This window comes from Panthera tigris, chromosome B3 (genome assembly GCF_018350195.1).
Source record: "Panthera tigris isolate Pti1 chromosome B3, P.tigris_Pti1_mat1.1, whole genome shotgun sequence".
In the NCBI taxonomy this organism is placed as follows: domain Eukaryota; kingdom Metazoa; phylum Chordata; class Mammalia; order Carnivora; family Felidae; genus Panthera; species Panthera tigris.
This window is the reverse complement of record NC_056665.1, coordinates 9,873,493-9,901,380: the sequence shown is the minus strand read 5'-3', so window position 1 is coordinate 9,901,380 and position 27,888 is coordinate 9,873,493. Positions and strand designations below refer to the sequence as shown.

General features: G+C 45.7%; 1 protein-coding gene across 9 annotated transcripts in view; it reads left to right on the top strand.

Moving 5' to 3' along the window:
• AKAP13 (A-kinase anchoring protein 13) overlaps positions 1–27,888 on the top strand; it is a 335,984-nt gene that overhangs the window by 198,845 nt on the left and 109,251 nt on the right. The window contains exon 1 of one of the 9 annotated variants that reach the window (XM_015535789.2): positions 16,565–17,154. The exons of the other annotated variants lie outside the window; for them this stretch is intronic. Coding sequence (XP_015391275.2) covers positions 17,074–17,154 — 81 coding nt within the window. The 5' untranslated portion in view covers positions 16,565–17,073. Of the gene's footprint in view, positions 1–16,564; positions 17,155–27,888 lie in introns of those variants that run through there. 9 annotated transcript variants of the gene reach the window in all.

The window sequence follows — 27,888 nt, the reverse complement described above, 5'->3', positions numbered from 1 at the left end:
AACCAAATTAGAAGAGTGTCATTTTAATCTAATTGGTTTTAATCTAACTTCAGTAGACAACAGTTTGATTCTCATATCTCTTATGGATTTAATATGTTAGAATACAGTATTTTGGTTGAATTATATAAAGAAAATTCAGTCTTTTAAAAGGGAGGAATATTATAATTGCTTTCTCAGATGATTTGGCATTTTTACTTAATACCAAATCAGAATTGACAGACAATATGTTAAGAATTATTGGCAGTATGGAATCTGAGGTCCTGTCGTTGAGCTTTTTGTACTCAGGTACATTAAAATCCACTGGATCTTTCAGCCATGCAGGATTTTCTAACCTCCTGTATCAATCATTTGGAAAATACTGATTCATTGAGAAATAGCACCTCTTTCAAACGTTGAATGTTTTTTCATTTTCAGTCTCCAGAAAATCACATTTGTTAATATTACCACCAGTTTCATCAGAAATGGCTTTAAGTGCTGGTAAACTTGGCGAGTTCACAGTGGCAGATAGAAGTTTTCCAAAATTCTCATTTCCACTTGAAAGTCTGAATTTTATCATCAGCAGTAAACACTGCCAGCTGTTTCTCTGGAGAGACAGGTTCACTTAGTTCACTTCCAAGAAAATACCCAAGTTCTGAATAAGCATCATTCATTCATTTGCCAGTCTTTCTTTCAAGTAAAAATGTTGTTCCATGAAAAAAGTGGCTAGCTTAGCTCACTCCTCAAAACAGTTGCACAAGTGAATTTCCTCAAGATAACCACGCTACCTTGTATGCAGAGCATTTCTGTGTGCTTCCCATTTGTCACACAGAATATTAAAGAGATAAGCACCTCAGGATTGAAATCGAATGAAATTAATGTTTCCAGCTTCATCAAGGACATTCTATGTGGAAGTATTTTCTTTCCTCAAACTGAGTGTGTAGCGGTGAGGAACATAATGACCACGGGTTCACTGTGGTGACACCGTCTTGATTCATGCTAGGGCCATCAGCACAGATAATGAACATAGCAAAAGGGGCAAATAACATATTAGCACCACTGTGAAAATAGGTTTGAACCCACAGATGCCCTGAAAATGTCTCCGGGACCCTCAAGGTTTTTGTAGACCCCACCTTGAGGACCACTGCTCTAGCTTGGGTTCCAGATTCTTGCTGAAAGTAAATCAAGTTAGCTCTTCGGTTCTTAACCTTCATGGCCATGGAGCATACATGGCCCTCCGGGTCTGGTTCCTCAGGTCGCGTGTAGGGTCGCGTCAGCTCTGCTGTTCCGACGTAGAATCCAGCGGCCAGCCTCACCAGACTCCTCTTTTCCGTGTCAGTCTGCTGCTGTGCTTGCTCACTGGTATCCTCTGCCGGCAGTGCACCTTTGGCATCCACCCAGGTGCTCTTTCTTTCTGGGAGACCCTTCTCAGACGTGCTGTGGGGTTGGGTAGCGCACTGAACACGGGACGCTGCAACTGTGAGACGGACCGTGAGCCATGCATGCCGCCACAGGGCGCACTCCGCTGCCCCTTACCCCTGCCCCTGCTTGGTGACCTGCCACGTCATCCCACACACGACAGGCACGACACAGTGTTGTGTGCGTGGCAAACGTCTTGAAGGAAAAGAAACACAGGAAGAACTTTCAGCAAGACTGATTTCTGCTTATTGGTGATGGTGTGTAATACTTCAGTGAACTTCACAGAAGAGTAGATTTACTCAGTCCGTCTCTCCTTCGGGGCACCAGCAGTCTTAAGTAATCCCCTTTCTTTTAAAATGCTGTTTCCTATTTCCATAGCAAATGTATTGGAAGCTTTTAAGTTTTGTTGGTCGAGGTTGAGACACACTTAATCAGGATGGCAGGAGTTGCAACTAAAAATCAGGTGGAGGGAGTGCCGGTGGGCTCCGTCGGTTGAGCATCTGACTCTTGATTTCTCTCTCTCTCTCTCTCTCTCTCTCTCTCTCTCTCTCTCTCTCTCTCTCTCTCTCTCTCTCTCTCTCTCTGTGTCCCCCTGTCCCCTGCTCACACACTCCTCTCTTTCAAATTAAAAAGGGGCGCCTGGATGGCTCAGTCCGTTAAGCTAAGCATCTAACTTTGGCTCAGGTCATGATCTCACGGTCCGTGAGTTCGAGCCCCACATCGGGCTCTGTGCTGACAGCTCAGAGCCTGGAGCCCATTTCAGATTCTGTGTCTCTCTCTGACCCTCCCCTGTTCATGCTCTGTCTCTCTCTGTCTCAAAAATAAATAAACGTTAAAAAAAATAATAAATAAAAAGCAGGTGGAGAAAAGGAAGCTCCTCATTGATAACTCATTAATATGAGTATCTAGGGTTGAACCAAGAAAAGTGGTCCATCTTTCTATCTATGTAGAATTTGGATAATTGCCTTTGTAGTAAAACACAACAGATCGAAACTTCTTCAGGTTCTTCAGTATGAGAACTAGAGGAGAGCCATTACAATTCAGACCTTGAAAAACTCCACTTGTATGAAAGAAAGATAAGAACAGTAAACCATGTTAAGTAATGCTGTGCTCTTTGGAAGACCACCAGTGCTTGTCCTTACAGCATCCCCACAGGGCAGGCAGAAGAGATGCATTGTGATAGTTACACATGGCGAGTTGGAGGGACAGAGCAAAGGCCTCCTGTGTGTCCTGCACAGTGCTGGGAGCCCACAGAGCAGCCCTGATCATGCTTAAACCATCCCCACGGGTAGCTTGATTTGTCAGGTGTATTGTCCTTGGCATAGCCACCAGCTAGTTAGTGCCGTGCAGTCTTCTGAGCCAGACACACACATTGAGCACATACACATGCACATCATTGAAGAGAGTACTAAATGCTGCCATGAACCTTAGTCTTTAATAATTCACCATTTTGTGCAGTGTATATGTGTGTGTGTGTGTGTGTGTGTATGTATATATATATATATATTATATATAATTATATATAAATAATTTTTTTTAATGTTTATTTTTGAGAGAGGGGGAGGGAGAGTGTACGTGGAGGAGGGGCAGAGAGAGCGAGAGAGAGACAGAATCTGAAGCAGGCTTCAGGCTCTGAGCTGTTAGCGCAGAGCCCAACGCGGGGGCTCAGACTCAGGAACTGTTGAGATCATGACCTGAGCCGAACTCAGACACTCAACTGACTGAACCGCCCAGGCACCCCAGAATACATATTTTTTAAGTTTCATGGAGAACGTTTTTCTCTTTTCAAGGTTTATGTTGAAGGCATTCATATTAATTCCAGAAAGAGACATCTACATATTTAGAAAGGCACTAGGTTATCAGTCTGTTGATAATTATGAATAAAAGTCAGTGTGTGTTTAGTCAGATCTTCAGAATGCCCTTACGGGACTTACCTTAGCTGCAATTTAGATTTCAAAAAGCCATTGAGAGTAGACAGGGAAGTTCCTCCACTAGCTGGTTAGTTTCTGGCATGTCCTGTTTCTTCATAAGGTCTAACTACTCACACCATTTGTTTGTAGTGAGCAGAATAGATGCCTTTCTCTCATGCATATCTCCACATCAGAAATCCAGAGGGGATTTAAATTTATGACTAAAAGGAGCTTCTGAATCCAGATTGCCTGTACCGGTTTGATCCTCTGGGAAATGGGTTGCCTTGCCTGAAAGATCTTCAGACAGAGAGGTGGATATTTATTCACACAGGAACCATTTGTCGATCGCTAAGGCCAGGAATCTGTAGGAAATCCAAGAAACAGGAGGTGTCTTGCTCCAAGGGTCTTGGACAACAGGGACGTGGATTGCTGTGATAATCAATGGATGCTTTCCGTGTGGTGGGGCGCAGTCCTGATAGAGTCCGCTTTTTGACTGAGGTGCTTAGTGGAGGCATCACCATTGCGATCACATTGGAAGAAGTTAAAGACTTGTTTTGTATAAATGGGGAAGACGATGAGGGCAGGATCAAGGACACGGAGGGAGCCCAGTGGAAAGTTTAGTCTGAACACAAAACGGTAGGTTGACTTGTGTGACCTCAGTAGAGGAGTCTATGAGAAGAGACCAGCTCCTCTGGTCTTTTCTCCCAGAGTCACCTCTTAGAGCCAAACACTCTTTATCCCAGCGGGTCACACTGGTATTTCGGCCTGCTGGGTGGGGATTGTTCAGGGACACTGTAAGTTCAGCCCAAATTAGGCACTTGGGGATTGGCCAGGAAAAATCTATAAATATCTGTCTTTTCTTACTCCTTTCCCTTTGCCTCAGAGGAAGAACGTTTTTCTTTTCTTTTTTTTTTTTTTTCTTTCTTTTTTTCCCCCAAGGCTAACTGTTTGGTGTAAGTTCCCAGCCCTATCTCGACCTTTTTCAAGAGCTGCTTCTCCATAAAACAGCGTGATGTTCAGAAGTTCAATAGCTTCTTTGGCCTTAGCTTCTGGAGAAGCTACCTGCCTTTTCCACTTACCACAGAAAACAAGACTTTTCACCTCTCTCTGTTTTCCTGTCTCAGGATACAAATATCTTCAGGGGGAACATGGTGATCTGATTCACAGGAAAGGTGTTTTGGTCTGTAATTTCTAATTTGAGTCAGAATATATCTGTGACTTGGTTTTGCCTTCCACCCCGCCCCCCCCCCCCCCCCCCCCGCCGCCACCGACCTTGTAGGCTGACTTAGATGCCTACTTTTTTTTATTTTTTATAAATAAGGCAAAAATGTACTGGTGATAATAAAATAGTACAGCAGTTAACAGTACTCACGCTGCGGGCATATACAAAATACATGTACCAATTCATTTATTCCTCATAACGGCATTTTTCTTTCAGTGTTTGCTACGATTGGGTTTTACCCCGTTTTACAGGTGAGGAACTAAGGAACAGAAAGGTTCTATAGCTTGCCCAAGGCAGTCTGGCTGCAGTTTCATCTTCTTGACCGATGTCCTGGAGAGTCACTGCACTACCCAGTGGGCCATCCCTTCCCTTCCTGTCATGTGCACTGTGGGGGACATCTCGGCCTGCATGGACTGAAGTCAAGGGCTGCCCCCGACCTCCACCCCAAAATGTGTTTCTGCGCTAACAGCTCTTCTGAAACAAATTCTTACAATTTCATCTGAGGTAGACAATTATGCTGTACTTCCTTAGAAATTTTCAGAACACCAAGGTATCTGTTCTAGCTAAATAAAATTATCAAGTGCAAGCTCCAAAGAGTAGACTGTAAATGAGCAAAACCAGATTTGTTCTTTTGGGAATAAGCGGATGCCAAAATTGACCTGGCAGTAGTGTTAAAGAGTAAGGTTTTGGGGGTTTTTTTTCCTTGAAGGATTTTTTTTTCTCTTTTCCCTTTGTTTTGTCTTTTGGACAGTTGATGAAAAGAGCAAGTTCTACCTCTCCATTTTTTTGGAAGGCATGACTGTCCGGTGGTGTGTGGTGGGATGAGGGAAGTCTTTCATGGGAAGCTGAATCACTTTTTGGCTTGTCTGACTGACTATGTTAGGGCTGTTCTTTTTGCCATGAAGTGAAAAATAAGAGTAAGTTGAGTAACTTCCTAAAGTAATACATTTGCATTTTATGTGGGATTCAGAATTTTCCTGAGGGTATGGTTATTTTGAACATGAGTTTTCAAGTCTAACCAGGACTTTTAACCTTTCAGTTCAGAGAGTCTTTTAGACTACTCCCCTTTTCTGTATGTTAGCTCTGATTTAAAAAAAAAAAAAAAAAAAAAAAATTTTTTTTGTTCTCCCATTTAAGAATTAAATCTGGCCAGCCATTGGAAAAGTCTGAGGATTATGACTGTGGTAATAAGTGAGTATGTGATCAGTTAGTCATCTAGCTTCTGAGTGTCTGGTGCCATTTTTGGCATTCTGCAAGAGAAACTGAAGGGCCTGTTGCCTTTAGGGAACTCAGCATCCACTTAGAGTCAAGGTACAGCATCAAGAGCAAGACAGGGCGGAACACTGTAGAGTGAATGTAACAGAGTTAAGGACCATCAAAGTACAAAGGATAGAGTTTTAAGATGGTTAGAGTGGGCAGAGATTCCCTCATTAGGAAAGTAGGATTTGAGGGGTGGATTTTGGCTAAGGTGAAGAGACAAGGTAGGGAGTTTCATAGCCCACAACTGTTCCCAAGGGCCAGGGGCGTTGAGGTAGGAAGAACCATGTACTGGGGTGTCTGGGTGGCTCAATTGGTTAAGCATCTGACATCGGTTTAGGTCGTGATTTCACAGTTCATGAGTTCGAGCCCTGCATCGGGCTCTGTACCGACAGCTCAGAGCCTGGAGCCTGCTTTGTATTCTGTGAGTCCCTCTCTCTGTAACCCTCCCCCATTCATGCTGTGTGTCTCTTTCAAAAATAAATTAACATTAAAAAAAAAAAAAGAACCATGTCCTGATTATAGAACATTGGGAGTTCAACGGTATGTCTACCTAGGGGAATAGTAGTGAATAAGACTGGCTAAGACCATGGAGACATCCATATGAGGAGACGAGGCTTGATGTGGCTAAAGACTTTTGTACCGTCTTCCTGAATTACAGCACAAGTCGTACTGCTTCTCTGCTGCAGAGTCCTCACTGGCTCCCAGGTGCCTCTCAATAGAGTCTAAACTTTTTGACATGACATCATATGCTTTTATAATCTAGGCTGTTAATGCTTTCCCAGGCTAATGTTAATAGCGCTCCCTTGTAGGATTTGATGCACGTAACTAGACAGTTTGGCTAGTCTTCCGTCATACGTCATACCTGCCACTCGTCGACATCTGTACCCTCTCTCACACTCTTTACAGGCAACGCCCCCCTTCGTGGGATTTTTCTACCCAATCAGTGCAGCCAGAGATCCTTGTTCCTTTGCTGGAATTTCCGCATTTCATTTGTACTACCCAGGCTGTCTTATACTTGTATTTCCTGCCATTGCCCCTTCCTTGAGGCCCAGGAAACATCTCATCCATCTTTATAGCTCCTAACACCTTGCAGAGCCACCTAACTACAGCAGGTATTTCAGTGTTAGTTGAATGGTAAAAAAAAATTTTGTTTATCTTCACTGGTTCGCTACTAACTGACCATGACTGGCTAGTGATGACAAAATCCCATTAGGAAATTCTGGTCACTAAATGTCAGTGTTGTTTCCCTTGATCTCATTGCCTTTGTTTTATAGAATAAGGGTTGTTCTGATTTCCATAGATGTTCGTATGGAAAGGGAGTTTCTTACTTGTTGGCCATGCCCTTCTTTTCCCATTTCCTTGCCAAAACATTGTCCACCCCGCTTCCCTCCTCCAGTTGTTACCAAGCGCTTGTCCATATTCCTAACCAAGATAGCAGTGTGTACATTCCAATGTTCTCTCCTGGTCTCTGATAGAACCTCTAGGAAAAAATTCAAAGTGCACAAAAGAACAGGCATACGTATTGCAAAGAACTCACTTTGTGTCAATGGTCCATTTTCTCTGCTAAGGCTTCAGTTACTTCTCAGAAAGTCTTTTGCAGCCTAAAGTATTTATTACCAGGTTGGTACTCCTATAGCAACATGGTGGAAGGATTCGCTAAGATACCTTCTCTCATAGGAAGGACTTCTTAAGAGACGGCTGAGAAAAGTGGAGTGTGCAGACAGAACCTAAATGTTCCCTTGTGACACTCTGGAATACTTGCATCAGCCGTCCTTGCTCTGCTACCCCAGACCTGCCTCTCCCAGGTCTGTGGAACGTTTATGTAGCAAAATCCAAATCTCTTACTTTGCGTGAGCTTTTTACAGCACTGGTGCTGTTTGCTGTTCTTTGAAATCTTTCCCTCTTTCAGTGTCCCTGGTGTCCCGTCTGTGTGTTGATTCCCAAATCTGAACGCCCAATCCCAGCCATTCTCCTGAGCTCCAGACGCACATGCTTGCCTGCTTACCGGGGCTTTGCTCCGAGGTCTCTGAGATCCTCGGATTCTCTGCACCTAAAACGGACTCGTCATCAGGGGCGCCTGCATGGCTCAGTCGGTTAAGCATCCAACTCTTGATTTCAGCTTGGGTCATGATTTCACAGTTTGTGAGTTCTAGCCCCATGTTGGGCTCTCAGCTAGCAGCACAGATTGTGCTTGGGATTCTCTCTCTTCCTCTCTCTCTGCCCCTCCCCTGCTCACATGCTCTCGATCTGTCTCTCTCTCCCTCTCTCAAAATAAACAAAACCAAACAAGAAACAGAAACAAAAAAACCTGCCTCCTCATCTGATCTCTCCCTGCTGCCTCCTTGGGCTCCACCCCACTGTTTGTCTGGTTGCCCAGGGCAGAGTCCTGGTCTGACAGCACTGCTCTCCGCCTCATCCTCCACCCCCACTGCCTGTTAACGATTAGTATTGTCAGACTCTCATTTCCTTTTCTCGATCTCCACTTTCATCACCTGAATTCACACTCCCCTCCCCTCTCATCCAACGTGTGTTACAGCTCTGTGACCTGTCTCCCTGCCTCTCGTCTTCTCCCTCCCGTTTAGGAACGTGCTCTAGAAAAATGGTATTTTTGAAAGCAGAACTCTTCACGCCTTTCTCTAGCTAACAACCCTTCCACGGCTTTTTCTTGTTGCAGTGATGCAGACTTGTCCGCGTAAGTAGCGTGTTCATCTGGAGCTGCCTTTTTCTGCTCCGCGGGACTCCTCCTTTGCCACTCGCTCTTTCTCGCCTCTGGGCGCTAACACTCAGTCCTCTGCCGGCATGTGCACAGAATGCCTCTCTGTAGCCGGGTCCTGGGGCTCCCTGCCTCTCACCTGGTGAGCTCCTACTCCTCCGTAGGGTCCCCGAGTAGTCAGCATCTCCACAGCAAGCCTCTCCTGGCCCTCAGAGCCTGTTCCGTCTAAAGGCAAATGTCCTTGTGTCCTGTGATTCCTCTGTGTGAACACGCCTTGCATCTTATCATAGCTCCTTAATGTCTCGTTTGCTGCTGTATCCTCAGTGCCAAGCATAGGTGTTCAGTAAATACTCGTCTAACTTCATTTCCTGAAAATCAGCTTGTTAAAGGTTTAGGTCAGTGACGCGTGAAGTTGGAGTATACACTCGTACGAGTATGATGAGTTTCCCGTGTGAAATTTCTTGGTTGTTTAAATTGTTACTGATACTTGGAGGGGGCCCGGGTGGCTCAGTCGGTTGAGCGTCCGACTTCGGCCCAGGTCATGATCTCACAGTTCGTGAGTTCAAGCCCCGCATCGGGCTCTGTGCTGACAGCTCGAGCCTGGAGCCTGCTTCGGATTCTGTGTCTCCCTCTCTCTCTGCCCCTCCCCCGCTCGTGCTCTGTCTCTCTGTGTCTTAAAAATAAATAAAACATTTAAAAAATAGTTACTGATACTAAATTTGCCATTTTTATTTTATTCTTAAAAATTTTTTAATATTTCTTTTTTTCATTTTTGAGAGAGAGAGAGAGACAGAGTCAGAGTCAGAGTGCAGGCGGGGGAGGGGCAAAGAGAGAAGGAGACACAGAATCCGAAACAGGTTCCGGGCTCTGAGCTGTCAGCACAGCTCGAACTCACGAACCGTGAGATCATGACCTGAGCCGAAGTCAGACACTTAACCAGCTGAGCCACCCAGGCACCCCTAAATTTGCCATTTTTAGCATTCTGCATGAAATTCGCCACTTTTAGCTTTCTCAGCATTCCGTGTTTTAAAAATTCCAATATATCTTAAAGCCACATTCTTTGGGAAGATTTGAAAATTCTATTTAAAAATTAAATGTTTACAAAATACCTAGTATACTTGAAATAGGTGCAACTTATCGCATGTCAGTCATACCTCAGTTAAGATGCTTGAGAGTTATTTAAGCGATAACTACAAAAATATTTTTCAAGGCCTAGGTTACCATCTGAAATAGAAGTTACGACCAGAAGTTTAGCCTGAACCTCAGGCTTTTTGCACTTGTAAATGTATGTGCAAACTATTTGGGTAGGAAAAATAACAAAAATACACTTTTGTGTACAGAATACATTTTAGTGTCTGTAGTATAGTTGGTGTGTTGAAGAATAAAAAAATGTGGAGGGAGCATATCACTTTTTTTATTAATGCTTTGGGGAGAAAGAGGTCCTGTCCTTTATAGTCATTTTACTCAACCTCTTAAGAGTTTGCAGTTATAGGATTGTGAAGTTGGTAAGATGTCTAAATGTGAAAAGTTCTTATATTGAACCATTATGAGGAAAAAATCAGAGTAGTTTTTGTTTAATTTTGTCAGTGCCGCCCAGTCTTATGTGATGTACTCATACTGGTCATGCTAAAAATAAATGTTGCTAGGAGATTTAGAAATAATAAAGGATATGGGGTGCCTGAGTGGCTCAGTCAGTTAAGCATCTAACTCTTAATCTCAGCTCAGGTCTTGATCTCTGGGTTGTGAGTTCAAGCCCTGCGTTGAGATCCACACCCAGTGTGGAACCTACTTTAAAAAAAGAAAAAAAAAAAAAGAACGGTGAATATGATTTATGGTTGATCAGATACGACCATCTTTGGCATCTGGTTTCAGATCTAGTACATGACCACACAGAGAAATGATCATCAAACAGTGCACTGCGTGGGTGGTGTCTCATTTCTCCTTTGAAGAGGGTCGCAGACGGGTAGAACAGGAGGATCCCGTAGATCTGGTGTGTTCCTTTCGGCAAGAAATTCTACAGACTGTTCCATATAGTAAAGACACGAAGAAATGGGACTCAAGGTTCAATTGGCTTTTTGTCGCTGATGGAACAGCCCTTGGTATCAGGAGCACCCTTTGCATCGACGGCCTTCCAGGGGGTGCTTTTAGTGAGGTGTCTCTGGGTCTCCGTTGTTAGCCTTGCTGTTCAGGCTCACAGATGACACACAGTTTGGATGGACAGCCGCTACTTCAGTGACAGGATCTAGATTCAAGATGCTGTTTTTAGGCTAAAACAGTAACCTCAGTGAGAATATAGAAGGGCAAGATGTGAGGTGGGTCTTTAAATAAAACCACCAGGTTACAGTATGAAGAAGATCTGATTTGAGTCAGACAAACAAACAAAAAAATACGGGAAGTGAGCCCATTTCATCAGAGGCTTGGATCTTCCTACTTGGGGTGGTACTCGAGTTAAGCTTGATTTTGATCGTCCCGGGCTCACCGTCACCAGAAGCACTGAGAGTCCTCCGTCGGGTTCCCTGTGACGGGAGGAGCGGCCGTGGGAATCGTGGTCCAGGAGAAAAGCTGTGAGGAGGGCGGTGAGTCCTGATGCTTGCCTTCACATACTTGAAACGCTGCTACAAGAAATAGCTAATGTTTGTTCCGAAGAGAAGACCTAGGAGCCGTAGACCCCTTCGACCTGAAGAGGGCCTGGCTGGCGGTTAGTTGTCCGAATCCAGAAATCTTTCATTCTCTGTGTTGGGTGTGTTCGTCCTGACTTTTGTGATCTGTTAGCGAGGAGCGGCTAAAAAAAGGAAACGTTCAGGATGAAAATGTTGACCAAGAAGTTGACTCTGTTCAGCGTGATGATACACTCTCCACCTGAACTTTCTAAAATGAGGATCCGTTTGTCATGTTTATTGAAAGAGGAAAACTGTTTTCTAACCTTTGGCGTTTGTGTAGAGTCAAGCCTGAGCTACTGGTACAAGTGATGAATTCTCAGTTTTCTTTCCTCAATTTTTTAACTTCCATTTTCTCAACGATAGTTTCATTTCTTTAACTTTGGGGGATTACTCAAAGCAAAATAAGATGCATAACGGACAGAAAGAAGATTCACAGAATGGAGCTCAGTGGAAACTCATTTTATCAGCTGTGTGACCTTACACAACTGACTGAAACACTGAGTGCAGGTCTTCTCCGCCACAAGGCAGACAGTGACCTTAGAGCTTTTGATGAGGAATAAATGAGGTCGTACACTTGGAAGCACCTGGCAGACAGGAAGTACTCAGGACACGTCGTTAATAAATCATGCCACAGAAGAAACTATCCTATCACCACTTTTGCACCTGACATTGGGAATCTGCCCCCTCCTTTCTCTGCCCTCCCTCTCCTTTTATTTCACCAAGCTGTTGGCAATTTTAGTAAAATTTAACATTTGTGGACATGTTCCTTGAGACCTGTTTCCCGGGAGGAGCAAAAGCTTGTAAAGGGACATTTTTAGGGGCACCTGGGTGGCTCAGTCAGTTGAGCGTTGACTCTTGATGTCGGCTCAGGTCATGATCTTGAGGTGGGGAGATCGAGCCCCGTGTCAGGCTCTGCACTGAGTGTGGAGCCTGCTTAAGATTCTCTCTCTGTGTCCCTCTACCTTTCCCCTGCTCACGCTGTCTCTACAAAAAATAATTTAAAAAAATTTTTAAAGAAAAAGACATTTTTAAAGCTTTATTGTTGTTTTATATTCCTCCGTCTTAATTTCTTTTTGCCATTGTTACTATGGTCAGATAATTTGCTGCTGCGGGCTAAATGGTCTTCAGGTTTCTTCTTGCAAAGGCAAGAAGGGGTTAAAGCGAAGAAGGCGCTGCTTTGCCACCACCCACGCTATGTTAACAAGAATCGAGAATCGCTGGTTGATTGCCAGGCCAAGGCCTTCCCCTGTGCTTTTTTCACCTTCTTGGAACCTCTAAAGTCAGAGAAATGCCTGGGTGGAGGGGTTGGGGGGAGGGACGGTAGGCCTCCCTGGACCTGTAGTGCTCAGACACCTAAGTTAAAATTAAAAAGGAAGTCTCACATGGAAACAGTGACTTTGCAGCCACTGTAATTAATTTCCTCCTTTCTCCTCTCAGTCAAGCAACCATCATACATGAAACAGTCTCTTATTCTAAGCAGACTCAAATTGTCCCAGTGGAGGTGAAGTATTTTAGCTGTATTCTAGTCACTTTTGCCACCATCAGACGTGTAACTCTGGATGACTCACTATTTTTAAGTTGATGAAATCACAGATAAATGAAAATTAACTGTGGTAGACCTTTCCTTCTGATTTCATGTGAAAGTGGAGGAGGAAAATACAATGATGCAAAAACACACTACATGTTTTCTACAACGGATTTTGAGAGAATTTCTCAATTCCCTTTTCTCCTCTGAATCTACCCACATCCTATGAGCTGTGTGGCAGGTGATAAAGATTTCTTAGTCTCAGACTGACCATATCCGACCAAGAAGGAACTCCAGATAGTGTCCAACCCCTGTTGTTTTTCAGTTCTGGAAACCTAGGCCCAGAGAGTCCGGCTAATTGCGCCAGTCGCTCAGTGAGACCATGGCACATCTAGGATAGAGGGAGCCCTTGGCTTCCACCCTGGTTCCTTGTGTTCCCTGCAGGGACGGAATCCATCACTGGGGGGTTACTTAGCCAGCGTCCAGTCGCGTGCTGCTGCTGTTCCCTTTGGGGTTACAGGAAAAATACTTAGTAGTGGACTCTCCCCAGCCCCCTCCCTGCAGTGCTTCCTGGCTTTCGGTGTTCTCTTTGGGACTTCGGCATACCCACTAGGTGGTGTCCTAATTCAGAAACTTGACTGTGGGACTCGAGACTGGATTCTGCCCTAACTAAACAAAGGGAGCCAAAGAGAGCTGCCCCAGAAGAATTGCTTAAACAATTTGGGTAAGTTGTTAGATCTTATAATTAAATAAATCAAGAGAAAATTTAATTCACGAACAGAAATGCTGTAGTTAAATTTAAATGCAGGAAATATTTTTCTACTTCCTCTTCTGGAATCTTGAAGAACATATGTTGGGCCTGTGGTATGAGTAAAAGAGTGGTTGCTTCTGTTGAAGAATTTGGGACTCCTTTTGGGATAGAGAGTGGGACAGAGGATGCAGAGACAAGGGAGATACAATTAATCTTGTAAATAACTACTACCATAAGGGGCTATAAGTAATAAACATATTTTACTACAAGTTTCCAAAATTAAAGGAAAGGGGAAATTTTCTCAAAACAAAAATTCGTAGCTGGGGCGCCTGGGTGGCTCAGTCGGTTGGTTAAGTGTCCGACTTTGGCTTGGGTCATGATCTCACGGTTCATGAGCTCGAGCCCCTCATCAGGCTCTGTGCAGACAGCTTAGAACCTGGAGCCTGCTTCCGATTCTGTCTCCCTTTCTGCCCCTCCCCTGCTCATGCTCGCATGCGCTCTTATGTGCTTGCTCTCTCTCAAAAATAAAGAACATCAAAAAAAATTCATAGCTCTCAGCTCTGGTTTGAATATAAAATGATTGGTTTGGTTGCTGTGTTTCAAAATCCTAACAGAGTAACTGCTCCGTGGTTCCAGATGTTTTTGATAGAAACTTGGAATTGTCACAGCAGCAGCCAAAGCCCAGGACCGCAGACTGTGTTCTGTGGAAAGTGCTGAACAGATCCAGAGGGGGAAGCAAAGGAGACCTTTTTTCCCCCCACCCAGAGCATTTGTTCTGCAAGAAAGAACAGAGTACTATAAGGAAGATTCCAAACCTTTGGTGGGGGGGGGCTTTTGTGTGCAGACAGAGTAGGGAGAAGCCTAGGTTTGCAGCCTGTGGCACAAAGTCAGCAGATCATCGGAAATAAAATAGTTTAATCTATAGGTCCCACAACATTTCAGACAGCTACGTTACTTTGAAACCGGTTTCTCTCTAATTATATACACTTGTTGAGGGCAGAGACCTTGCTGTTTGTTTGCCTCCCTGCAAGGCACAAAATGTCTGTTAAGGCGATAGAGATTATCTCCATTTCAGTCAGTAGTTAGACGATGTTGGGACTCAGAAGGCTGTATGGTGATTAAAGCCTCTCGGATCCCTTGAGAGATGCCTGGGAACCTTGGAAGCAGGAAACATTCGATTCTAATTAAAACAGAAGGGAGTGGCAGGAGGAATAAACCATGTTGAGGACAGAGGGGAGCCGGCCCTGTGTTCAGATGGGGAGGAGGGGGGGAGTTCAGAGTTACAGCTTGATGAAAGTTCCCACAGAAAAGGTGATGCACTAGCAGCTTTCCCACACGTGCCAGCCCGAAGGGTCTTCCGATATGTGCTCTGCACCAGAGTCTCCGAGTATTTGTAAAGAAAGCCCTTTGGGTGAGTCTGAGCAGGAACTTTAGTTGGAACTTTTTAAGCTGTCTCTGCTGATCCTGTTTCTACTGTTCTCCATCCTACTCTAATGAAAAGCAACATCTGTTTGACTGTCCTTGTTGGTAGCATCGCAGAATCCGGGCTCACTGGGGGCCTGTGGGGAAGAGGCGGCCGTCCACCTGCGTGCCTTGGGTGACCCCGCGAGGGGTGGGGACCTGGGCTCTGGTCGGTCACGGCTGGACTGCAGTGCAGTCCTAGGCGAGGAAAACACTGGCTTTCTCGTGAAGTTTGCTGCGTTTCCCTCCTTTGGGCTGGTTAGCAACGAGACCGCCTGGCCCGAGGAAGTGGTGACTCATCAGACCTTCTACACCCCCTTTGTAACTCCTGAAAAACCTTGTCACCAACTCCAGTTGCAATACTGACAGAAACTTAAGCACTAAATCTCTTTTCTTCCTTTCTCTTGTGGTATCTGCACCCCCTCACTCACACTCTCCAGGTCTGGCCACGACTTCCCTGGCCCTTGGAGGAAAAGGGTGGCAGCCTAACGCTCTTACAAGGAGATTTTCTTATTCTTGCCTTTCCCCACTCTTTTCCCCCTTTTTGCTTCCTTCACGTCCTTCTTTTTTCCCCTCCCAGATCATTCACGAACCAAATGAGAGTGTGTCCGAAGTCAGGACGAACGAGTTCTGGTGTAGGCCTGTCCCCCCAACCCCGGTTGTTGCGGGGGGGTGGGGGGGAGAGGTGGGGCTCAGTAAGAAAACAGGCAGATGAAGTGACAGCCTCCTGCAGAGAAAGTATTGGCACGGGTACCTGTTCACTCTGCTCCTTCCTTCTCTCCTTAATTCTCTTTAAGGCCCCTTCCATCACTCACGTTCTCCCCACCCGCATCCCCCCTGCAAAAAAGCAAAAGACTGAACTCTTGCTTTTTAAACCCCGTCAGCCACTTTTGTAGCCACTTTGGATCCCAGAAGCACAGCCAGAGATCCTCGGCTGACATTTTTCTCACATGAAATCACTGGTTTGCATCTGGCAGGGAGCTGCGGTGCGCGCCTTGGGCAGTTTGAATTTGCTGTCGTTCGTGGAATAGAGGAGTGTGTTGTACTCGCTCGTGATGTTTGGGACGGCCGCCTCCCCCCTTCATCGTGTTCCGGCTCGGACATCAGAGCGTTCGAGGTGCACCGTGAGATGCCTGACAGAGCCGTTTTCATAGGGGACGGTGTGGGGAGGAGGGGGGGGGAGGAGGGGGGGGAGCAGGAGCAGCAGGAAGTGGGTTGGAAAAGGAAGCCTTGTTTTTCTCTTCTTCGTCTGTGGATGAATCATGTTCCCACCACTGCAATTAGGTTTTCAAACCTCCAAGGCTGCTGGTTGCGGAGCCGAAAGGGCAAGTAGTGACGTTCCAAGGGTGAGGGAAAGAGGGGGGCTGGGGTAGGGGAGGGCCAGCGCCCAAGAAGGGAGGAGGGAGTAGAGGAGGAGTGGTCTTTCTCTTCTCCTTCTCCTCTGCTGTCAGTGGATATTCTCAACTGAAATCAGAACCAAGCCCTACTACCCGGTGAGCAACAGGCTGACTAAAGACTCGACTCTGAACAGAATCTCCAAGCGTCTACTTTTGTTTTTGTTTTTTCCCCTATAAAGGAAAAACTGATTTTCCTTGCCTTTTTTTTTTTTTTTTTTTTTTTTTTTTTTTTTTTACCTTAACAGAAGTTAACGAGAGAATGAGAATGTTTTCATGGCATCCCTTTGAAGTAGAGTTGTCTTACCTTTTCCTCTCTTTCTCTTTTCCTGATAAAGTACATACTGGATTTTTATTGCCTGCTTTGGGTTTTTCCCCCACGTGTGTCAGCCATTATGCATAGCTGGTTCATCCTTAATTTTCCTGCTGGAGTGATCGCCAGTGATGGGAGCGGTGTGTGCTTGTCTTTCACTCAAGATCTGCCTAAAGCACGGCATCAGGAGGCTGTTGTTTATATTATGAATTATAAATTTATCATCCCAGCTCTCTGAAGTTGCCAGAAAGTTCTCCGTCAGTTCAAGGAATTGGATTCTGCTTGGTTTCTTTTTAATCATTTTTTGACCCTTTGAGGGTTTTGTAGAGAGAGGAGTCTGGAAGGCACAGATCTCCAGCTCAGCGTGAGAAATCTGGAACTCTGGACTTGGTGGAGTGCACTGGTCCCCCAGGTTAGCAGTGGGTACGTCTCCTACATTTTGTTTCCTCTCCTCTGCACTTGGACAAAAATGTATGAACGGCACAAGAGGCGCTACAGCCTGTGTGACATCTCCAAGGTGGACAGGACTGTGGACGTGGTGCTGCTGAAGGTAAGGGGCCACACTGCAGACGTTCCAGAGCTCTCAGGCCCCTTCATCTCTGTGAACCCAGTAGCTGAGTCCCTAGCCTCCCTGTACTGGGAGAAAGGCTGAGAAGGTTGTGGGGAAAGTAGGGGGTGGAGGGGTGAGGCTGCTGATTTTAAGGTTCTTAAGAGACAGATACTGGGAGGGGCTTAAGAATCATCATTGAACCACTTACTTTGGAAATGTCGTTTTGCTTGCTTTAAAATGCATTCTTAAGCTGAGCAGAACCTCGTATTCTTGAAAACCAGAGAGGAAGAAATTCACCTTCAGAGCTGCTCTTCCCTGAGATATCTCTGTGTCTGTCTCTGTCCCTGTGATCCCCATCTCCTCACCTTCCCCTACTCCAGCCCCATCTGTCTGATATCACTCTCTGTTGGTCTCCTTTTCTGCTTCTTAGTGTGTATCTCTCTCTCTCTCTCTCTCTCTTTCTCACTCTCTGAGTCTCTCTTAACTGTTAGTCTACTGTCTCTCTCAACTCTTTAGGGGCAAGATAGACATTTATTTCCTTTGCAAGGGTCTCCAGCCTATTTATTGCAGTTGCAGAGTAGTGCTTCTGGCTTGGTTTGACTGCTTTTTTTTTTTTTTTTTTTTTTTTTAACTGACTTTCTTGATAGCTGTATTTGTTTTCTCAGTGTCAGTGATGTTGGGTGTCAGAGCAGGATGGGGGTGGAGACTCTGCAGAGCTAATTGCTCACAGAAGGCATCCTTGCCTCTAAAATTAGTAAGGACTCCTCCAGCCATAAGATGGGAGTCTGGGAATGTCGGACGACTCAAGGAGCACTTTTTGGAAGTTTAGCAGTTTTCTGGCAAAGGCAGGGGAAATTGGAAGCTAGCCAAACTGCTTCACAGATGCCAGAAAAGCCTCAGTACCTGAACTTGTGGCCCTATAAGCTAGCGGAGCACAGGCATGGTGTTATTTCCCTGGTCAAGGACATTCGGGAACTATGTTACCGATTTATCAATTCAGTTTATGACTTGAGACTTCGTAATTTTTTTCTACTGGTCCATTGAGGCCGAGAAGAAGGCTAGAAGGTTTAGAAGGCTAGACCCGGAAGCCCATGGGTACCATGGCTGGACAAGGGCCAGGTAGGAGTTGTGATTTGTGCTAGAGTGGTGTCGCCGTCCCTCCTAATTGCTGTCAGGTAGCTGTCTGACCTGCTCGGCCTAGACTGAGCACTGTTGGTAAGTTGGCATTTTGAACTGGTTCCAAGATACTGTTAATTTTAGTTTCTCCGAACTGTGATTACCTCTATGAAAGCACCGTGGTGGTTTAAGATTTTTGTCCTCATATATTTACGAGAGCCCAGTTTTTAGGACCTTTGTATGCTTGACTCTTGATTTTACCTGTCTGGGGGGAAAAGAAAGTAGGGAAAGAGGGAAGGAACCTGGAAAATCTCAGTGTAGGCACCACAGAGAATATCGTGCATTTAAAATAAGGCTAAAATGTGTAGTACTGTATGCTCTGGCTGGGCATGAAAGTTTGTTGGCCTCAGAGATGCTGTAACAAAACATTTCCACGTACATTATTTCACGTGAGACTTAACTGCTCAGACAGCCACTCTCTCCCCCCCCCCCCCACCCCCCTCCCCCCACCATTCAGGTGAAGAGCTTAAGGGTTCTCTTGAGCCACGGTGAGGAATATGAAGTACTTGACTGACAAAGATGTGATTTTTTTTTTTTTCCACAAGGCCACAGATAATAAAGGACACAATTAGTTTTTTTAGATGAATCTGTTTGCATTCGTTGTTTTTTTTTTTTTTTCCCTTACCATGCTGCCAACTATATAATGAAAGAGTTTTAGTGGAGAAGACATCACTTCTCAGAAAATAGGCATTTATTACAAATAGGTAAACACTAGGAGTCCTAAAACTAGTGGGTTTAAAATAAGATGGCTAAGTTGTGTGTTAATCTCTTTGCTTTGGAAACAGAAAAAGGTGACATCGTTGAGAGCTGTTAATGACCTGTTCAGTGCCAGCAGCAGCCCTAAGTCCAAAGGCCACACAGTTCTTTAAAATCCTCATATTGCTTCAAGACAGGCGATACATAGAGAAAAAAGTACAAATTATAAGTGATTTGACAGGAATAAGCAGCAGACTATATAGAAAATAATGAGAAGGCCTATTTTCGATAGAAGATGTTTCTGAGGTGCTGACATTTAAAAAACTGATCTCCAGGGGCGCCTCGGTGCCTTAGTCAGTTAAGCATCCGACTTCGGCTCAGGTCATGATCTCGCCATTCGTGAGTTTGAGCCCCACATCGGACTCTGTGCTGACAGCTCAGAGCCTGGAGCCTGCTTCGGATTCTGTGTCTCCCTCTCTCCCTGCCCCCCCCCCCCCCGCTCACGCTCTGTCTCTCTCTTTCTCAAAAATAAACATTAAAAATTTTTTTCTAACTTTAAAAAACTGATCTCCAGAGGATAGAAAGATGCTGGCTACGCAAAAGGAAGATGTTCCCAGAAAGAATGAACAGTAGATGCAAAGGCCCTGAGGCCTTCAGGAAAGAATTGGCAGGGCCAGTGCGTGGGGAGCCCTGAACAAGCAGAAGAGAGGTATCAGAAGAGTCATAAGTGGGACCTTAGGAAAGCAGGGCCTTGACAGCCATGAGGAGGAGGAGTTGGCTTTGTTTGGATAGGTCACTTCTCAAACTATGTTTTGAAGAGATCCCTCTGTCAGTGTGGGAATAAGTTAGGCTGCCATTATGGCAGCCCAGGCATGGTAACTTGGTTTTGTGGTCTGCACTGGAAAGAGGTGGATGGATAGGAGGAGATCCAGGCATTTAGTTTTTACATTCCTAGTGTTTGTCTGATTTTGCATATGGAAAAGCAGGTGGGGATGGTCCATAGTTCTCTGAAGGTCTCACAGTGCATGTGTGATAGGTGATGGGATGCAATCCCAGATCTGATCGTCAAGGCTGATGCTTTTTCTTGCTATCCGAGACCTCCTCCTCCAGTCAGCCAGTTCCTTTTGTTACACAAATACGTGAATCAGTTTTCATTTATAAATATGGATGTATTTTTTTCTATCTTAGATATTGTCCTAGACGCTATCTCAATTGTTTCTTTCCCAGAGCAGGAATGCCTTCCTAGCACTGAGGGCAGTGTCATGACCCTCTATTAATTAGTTCTGTTGCACAATCTGTAGCAGATTTTTTTCCACAATTCTTTTTTTTTTTTTTTTTTGTCATTTAGAAGTATTCTCCAATTATATTTTGAGCTTCAGTTTTTTTGGTTTTTTTTTTTTAGTGTTTATTCATTTTTGAGAGACAGAGCACGAACAAGGAAGGGACAGAGAGAGAGAGAGAGAGAGAGAGGGAGACACAGAATCAATCCAAAGCAGACTCCAGGCTCTGAGCTGTCAGCATAAGCCAGATGCAGGGCTCGAACCCACGAACCCTGAGATCATGACCTGAGCTGAAGTCGGACGCTCAACCGACTGAGCCACCCAGGCTCCCTGAGCTTCAGTATTTTTAATCAGTGTTTTTAAAAAAATTATTATATTTGGGTGTATATGCCACTTCAGTTCTCAAGTGATCATGCACATGTTCTCACTCCACTTTTATCTATAGAAATTTGCTCTTTTATACAAATGCGTTTGCAGTTTTTTCATCTGCTCACTATATCTAAGCGCTCAGAACAGTGTTCCTAATTCGTATTAAATGCTCAGTAAGTCCGACTTCAGCCCAGGTCATGATCTCACGGTTCGTGGATTTGAGCCCCGTGTCAGGCTCTGTGCTGACAGCTCAGAGCCTGGAACCTGCTTTAGATTCTGTGTCTCCCTCTCTCTCAGCCCCTCCCCCACTCACACTCGGTCTCTCTCTCCTTCAAAAATAAATAAACATTAAAAAAAATTTTTTTTAGATGCTCAGTAAGTTTGTTCATTGAATGAATCCATCTTCTAAGATTTGTAAGTAAGGATTCCTACGCATCCCACAACGTAAGCTTTGGTTAATGTACTGAAAGGTTGACATAAGAACACGGAGGTATGACCGTAAATACAAAACGTAGCTTGTGAGCCTGCTGCTGTGAAATTGCACAGTTACAACTCCAGCCCCTCCTGCTGGCATTGTAGTAAGTCGCTAGGTTAGCTTCCAAATTCTCATCCTGGGCGAGGTCCCCATGCTTTGTCTTACCCTGCACTCTGTCTGTTGGCTTCTTCAGTTTTATATAGTTCGTTTCATCGTAGCTCTTCTGTATCAAGGCCTTCCCTTAAGATTTCCCTAAAGCTGCATGGTCTTTGTCCTCAGGTCAGCTCTTGCTTCCCACCATCAGCCTCCAACATCCCTGGAATCTTACCTCCTTTCTGAATTCTCTGCTAAATAGTAAGGTGCGTAAGTTAATACTGTTCCTTAGTCACTTTCACCTCCGCCCCCCAGCCCAGTACACACATACACATTGCTCTTCCTCGCCATTTGATATTCCCTTGACTACTTCCTCTCGATGTGTGTATCTTCTGGCTCTTGTGATAAGTGGTTGGTAACCATAAATCACATGCTCAGAATGGGATATGGAAGAATTTTATTGTTGGCAGAAACCCTCTGGTAGCAACGTGCCCTTTTTTGTCAGCATCCTTCAGAAAGCTCGTATGGAACTCACAAGTTGGTGAAAGATAGAAATTTTCACCTAACGTAGTTCTGTAGCTAATTCATGGTGGGCATTCCTAAGACCAGTGTTAACACAAGAGGACACTACATATCTGAAACTTACGCAAAACTATCATACCAAAGAGAAGAGCATCAGACTCCTGGAATGACTGCTACTAAGAACTGATTTTAGTCTAAGAGCTGTTTCTGTTTTACCAATTTTTATAACTTTGGGTACCTGGGAAGATATTGTCTACTTAATAATAACAGGACTCTTCATGTTATTGATGCTTTTTTGAGAGCAGACTTTGTAGCTAGTAATTAAGAGTGTCAGGTGAACGCTTAAAAGATTTGCAACCGTGGTTTGTGTGCACTGAGTGAAAATATTTGTGGAGGAGGACACCCCCCCCCCCCCCCCCGCCGGCCCTGTGATGTTTGGGCAGGCCACATGAGCTCGTTAGGTAAAGCTCAGAAGGAATACTTGGCCTTTAACTCTAGTGCCATTTTCCAGAGAAATACACATCCTTTGGAAGTTTGTTTTGTCTCAGACACTTCCACGGCCGCCTCAACGAAGATGTGGGGAGGCTGAGGACTGAGGACAACTACGTCTATCTGCTCCGTTGCAGTCTAATTCCTGGAAAGATTTTGACTCAAGCGTTGGCTTCCATGTCCGGATGGTGGGTTTTTGCTTCCTTTTGTTCAGCCTCGTCTCTCTGGCTGGGTCTCCTGAGACAGTTGAAAGGGAAGTCAATAGGAGCAGTGGCTGGGAAGGCTGGGTGTAACCATAAGCTGCGTTATTAGGATGTTCAGATATAAACAGTAGGAGAAACACTGCCAGAAACAAAAGGCAGTTCCCTGTCTGCTGGAAATATGTACAGCTCTATTTTCAGACTGATGGGAACACAACGTGGGTGCAGTTTAGATAATCACAAGGAGTCCCAGGCTTCGCGGCAGGAACACAAACTTACCCAGATGGGTCTGACATTCCTTCTGAACTTCATTTTCCCGTGCTCCATATGCACAGTAGCTCACCAGAACTTGGGCTGTTGAACACCCATAGTGTCCATGATCCTACGTATTATGGAGGTGCTGTGGACAAAGGCCTAAGTTTGTTCTTTAGCTAAAGAATCATAAATGGAGTCAGAGCCAGAAAGTGGCTTTTTGGTAACTAATTCCTCCAAAAACATGAATATTTAATAGTAGAGTTTCTCTTTCCCTTATTTCCAGCCAAACACAATTTCTGAATGATCTTGAACTCCCCTCTCCTACCCATTTGGGCAGTTGCCAATCCTGTATTTTGCTCATACGAGTTCAAAGATGCCATAGGGCAAAATCTGGAGAGAGGGACTCATAATCATCTTTGTTTTTCTCTTAAAACTCGAATTATTAGTAGTCTCAACACTGTTGTTTCTTCCTTTTCTGTCTCCTAATTCTTCTAACAATCAGAATCTCGCCAAGCCTAGTCTCCAAGCTGGCTAAGAAGAGTGTTAATAGTACAGAGAACCAACGTATCTGTTTATGTGAAAATCTCCATCTTGGAGGTCACCTCTTGGAAAAGAGACTAACAGGAGAACAGGTGTGTTACCGTGTTTGTAGTCAGGGCTTGGTGATGTATCTGAAGGTCCATCTGAAGGCCTGTAGGAAGCACTCTGAAAATGTTTCAAATGTAGCCACGCGGTGTGGCCTTTAAGTTGGCTGTTGGTGTAAGTGAGAAAGAGACAGAGTTGTTGAAGAACAGAACCGAGACTAGGGCAGGTTTATCTGTGACATCAGATTCGGAAACCCAGCAGAAGGAGGAGGAGATGTTTTGTAATCTGGTTTATATCTCCTAAGCGGTTGATCTCTGTAGTAAACGCCACGTGTTTCACACAAGAAGACGGTATGCTGGGTGCTGCTGTCACTGAATATGATGTGGCAGAAAATGCTGAGACCTGTTTTGACATTCTTTCCACACTCGGTGTGCATGGAGTTTGCCCTCTGGTTAGTGGCATTGACCATGATTGGTAGTATCTGGCCCAGAGTTCCAGCTCTGCCCCTCACTATGTGGGCCCCTTTGACCACTTTTCTCTATTGCTGGCTGCACGGTCACTTTGTTTTATCATTGGGAGGCTACACGTAACATAAAATCTGCCACGTTTAGGTGCACAGTTAGCTTGGTGGCCTGTCACGTTGTTGCGCACCCGTTCCCGCCAGCCGTCTCCAGAACTTTCTCGTCTTTGCAAACAAACTCTCTACCCATTCACCAATAATTCCATGTTTCTCCCTCCCTGCCAGCCCCTGGAAACCACCATTCTATTTTTTTGTCTGTGAGTTCAACGACCCTGGTTACCTCATAGACATGGAATCACAGTGTTTGTCCTTTTCTGACTGGTTTATCTCACTGAGCGTACTGTCTTCAGGGTTCATCCATGCTGTAGCGTGTCGGGGTTCCCTTGCTTTTGAAGGCTGGGTGGTGGTGTTCCATGACGTGTGTAGATCACATGTATGCATTCATCTGCGGATGGACATTCGTTGTTTCCACCTTTTGTCTGTCGTGAGTAATGCTGCTGCGGACACAGGCGTACAAATATCTGTCTGCGTCCCTGCTTTCGATTCTTTTCAGCATATACCCAGAGGTGGAATTGCTGGATTGTATAGCAATTCTCTGTTGAATTTTTGGAAGAACCGCCACACTGCTGCACAGTGACTGCTGCGTTTGACATTCCCACCAGCAGCGCCCGAGGCTCCAGTTTCCCCGCACCCACACCCACACTTGTTATTTTCTCAGTGGCTCCTTGGAGGCGAGGAGGTGATAATAGCCATCCTCACGGGAGCGACGTAGCGTCTCATCATGGTTTTGACTTACGTGCATTTCCCTGATGCACACTCCCTTTTGTGCTGGTGATGTTTGTACGAGTTCAGAAGTAGCAGCTTTCCAAGCTGCTCCGTGCACACACGTGTGTCGTCCCACACGAAGGAACGCTGCCTTCGGAGTGTCTCCTCTCTGCGTGTTGGGCCTTGGCTCTCGTGCACATCTTCTCGCCTGTTACCTCAGTGGCAAATGAAGCCAGCATCCAGCCTTTCTCTCGAGATCCCTAACCTTCTTCAACTATTTGAAAGGCGTCTGAACGCCTCAGACTCAGCACAGCCAAATAGAACAGGCAGCAGCATCTTCCTGCCCGCTGGATTTCCCGCTGGTGAAATGGTGGCTTTGGGGCCCTCTGTCTTATTTCTGTGGATTCTGCCCTCCATGCCAGCTTTTTGCTCCTCTGCTTCTGTCTCCAGAGGGCATCTTCCCAGTCCGGATGCACACTGCCGCTAGGCTAGGCCACAGGCTCCTCCTACCACCCCATTTTCTCCATGTTCTTCGAGAGCTATGTTCCTGGCACGGTACCGCTCTGCCTCCCCTGCTGATGTCGTTGGGGGGAGGGTCCGCCCTTGCTCGAGAACAAAGCCTGGTTCACTATGGCCCTATCTCCTGTTCACCTTTCCTCAGTTTATATTTCCGGGAACCTTTGGGCTTTCTGTGCTTCTCAGACATGTCTCAGGAAAAGGTCTGCATGCTGGGTTCCGAGGATATTCTCCAGAACCAATGACTGGACACACACATGCATGTTTCTGGTGAGGGTTCATGGCTTCCCTCAGGTTCGGAAGGAGTCTGTGCCGTAGAAGGCAATGAACTCCAGCTCTGAAGTGTCCTGACTACTTAGCTCGTCTGTTTTTTCCTCATGGCTGGAACTCCCTGCCTCTCCTCCTCTCTCTCTCCTGAGCATACTGTGCTCGCCTTAGAAGGCCCACCTCATATACCACCACCTCTGTTAAGTGTTTCTCACATATCCGAACCAGAAATTATCTTTTGTTATTCTAGGGGCTTCCTCCTTAACCTCTGTGGGTTTCTGGGACTTGTGTCCCTATTGTATTTCATTAACTAAACCGTGTTTCCTGACCTGTGGTCCACAGTTGGTGGAGGTACTCATATCTGCCGTCCTGGGACATGGATGCAAATGTGACCCATGGCATTTTTGTTTAAAAAGAGTTTCTCATACTTTTCAACTGTGAGATGTCCTGTCCTATGCAAAATGTGGACAGGATCATGTCCTACCCGTCTGCCTAAGCTGTGCCTGAACACTGTTTCTTGCCTAGTGGGGGGGGGGGGTCCCCAACATGTTGACCAGGGATGGATCCGCGTGTAGCTGACAGCAAGAGAGCTCGAGGAAGCCTTTTCATGCTAGAATTCCCCATCCTGCCCTGATGAAAAAATCTTGATTCACTTGAAACCTTACTATTTTTCAATATAGATTTTACTTTTAAATGTTTATAAATGAATCTGAATTCAGAAGAGGGAACTGTTTGAAACTGCATCATAGCCAGATTCTCCTACGTGTCCTGTGTCCATGGAGGTGGTGCACCTTATCAGCACCACCAGTTAATGCTCTTCATTAACTGTCAGTGACGGCCACAGGCGCCTAGGCCTAGGCAGAGCCCCCATTAACGGTCAGTGACGGACACAGCCGCCTAGGCCTAGGCAGAGCCCCCATTAACGGTCAGTGACGGACACAGGCGCCTAGGCCTAGGCAGAGCCCCCATTAACGGTCAGTGATGGACCCAGGCGCCTAGGCCTAGGCAGAGCCCCCATTAACAGTCAGTGATGGACCCAGGCGCCTAGGCCTAGGCAGAGCCCCCATTAACTGTCAGTGACGGACACAGGCGCCTAGACCTAGGCAGAGCCCCCATTAATGGTCAGTGACGGACACAGGCACCTAGGCCTAGTCAGAGCCCCCATTAACAGTCAGTGATGGACACAGGTGCCTAGGCCTAGGCAGAGCCCCCATTAATGGTCAGTGACGGACACAGGCGCCTAGGCCTAGGCAGAGCCCCCATTAACGGTCAGTGATGGACCCAGGCACCTAAGCCTAGGCAGAGCCCCCATTAACGGTCAGTGACGGACACAGGTGCCTAGGCCTAGGCAGAGCCCCCATTAACGGTCAGTGATGGACACAGGCGCCTAGGCCTAGGCAGAGCCCCCATTAATGGTCAGTGATGGACACAGGCGCCTAGGCAGAGCCCCCATTAACGGTCAGTGACGGGCACAGGCGCCTAGGCCTAGGCAGAGCCCCCATTAACGGTCAGTGATGGACACAGGCGCCTAGGCCTAGACAGAGCCCCCATTAACGGTCAGTGATGGACACAGGCGCCTAGGCCTATGCAGAGTCCTCCCCCTTCCCCCCCCACCCCCCCCACCCCCGACACAGAGAACATTTCTCTCAATTACAGCATCCTGAATTTCAAACACTTGGCACCCACTGTCCCATGCGTTGTTTCTTTTTGGTAATACTTTTATTTTCTAAATATACTTGCCTAAAATAAACAGTGACTGTTTTCCAGCTAAATCTTCTCCAGGGATCTGAAATGCACTTGGCCAGATCTTTTCCAGTTTAGTATTGTTATTAAAACTTGTTTAAACAGTTGTTGAGTTCCAAGGCAAAGAAAAAAGTAACAAGCGGTACCCATGGACTCGGGGAAAGAGAGCTGGATGGAAGCAGGGAGAACGCCCTCCCGGCTTCTAAATACTGAACTCACTGGGTGGAGTCACTTCACCTCCTTTGGCCTCACTTGTGTTTGTTTACGGATCTGGTAAAGGCAGGCGGAGTGAGAATCCTGAAGGCTCTCCTCGCTGTTCTCTGTAAAATCATGGAGGATAATGAACTCAAAGATTATTCATTAAGCATCCCCCACGAACCATGCCCTTGCTTCTTGGCACTTCCCTCCCCAGGGATTAAAGGTGTGTTTCTGTTCTCAAGAAGCTTGGTCTCTGGAGCAGGTGCAGTCACCAGTAACAGTGCAGTCCACACGCAAAGATACTCTCCCCAAATCTAGCCTCGCCGAGTGTGTGTGGCCTCCTCTCCCAAATGGCATCGTGCCTCGTTGTGCGGCAGGAGAAAGGTCATGTCTAGCTGACAGTTATTTTATAAACTGTAAAGTGCCCTGAATCTAGAGAGATAAACACATGTTTCACAGCTTTCATTCTGATCTCACCTGTCCTGTGAAAACCTGCTCTTTGCAGAGTCACGAGAAACCTCACAGTTACCCAGTCCAGTAACTTCTTTTTTTTTCTTTCTTTTTTTTTTTTTTTTAATCTGTTTT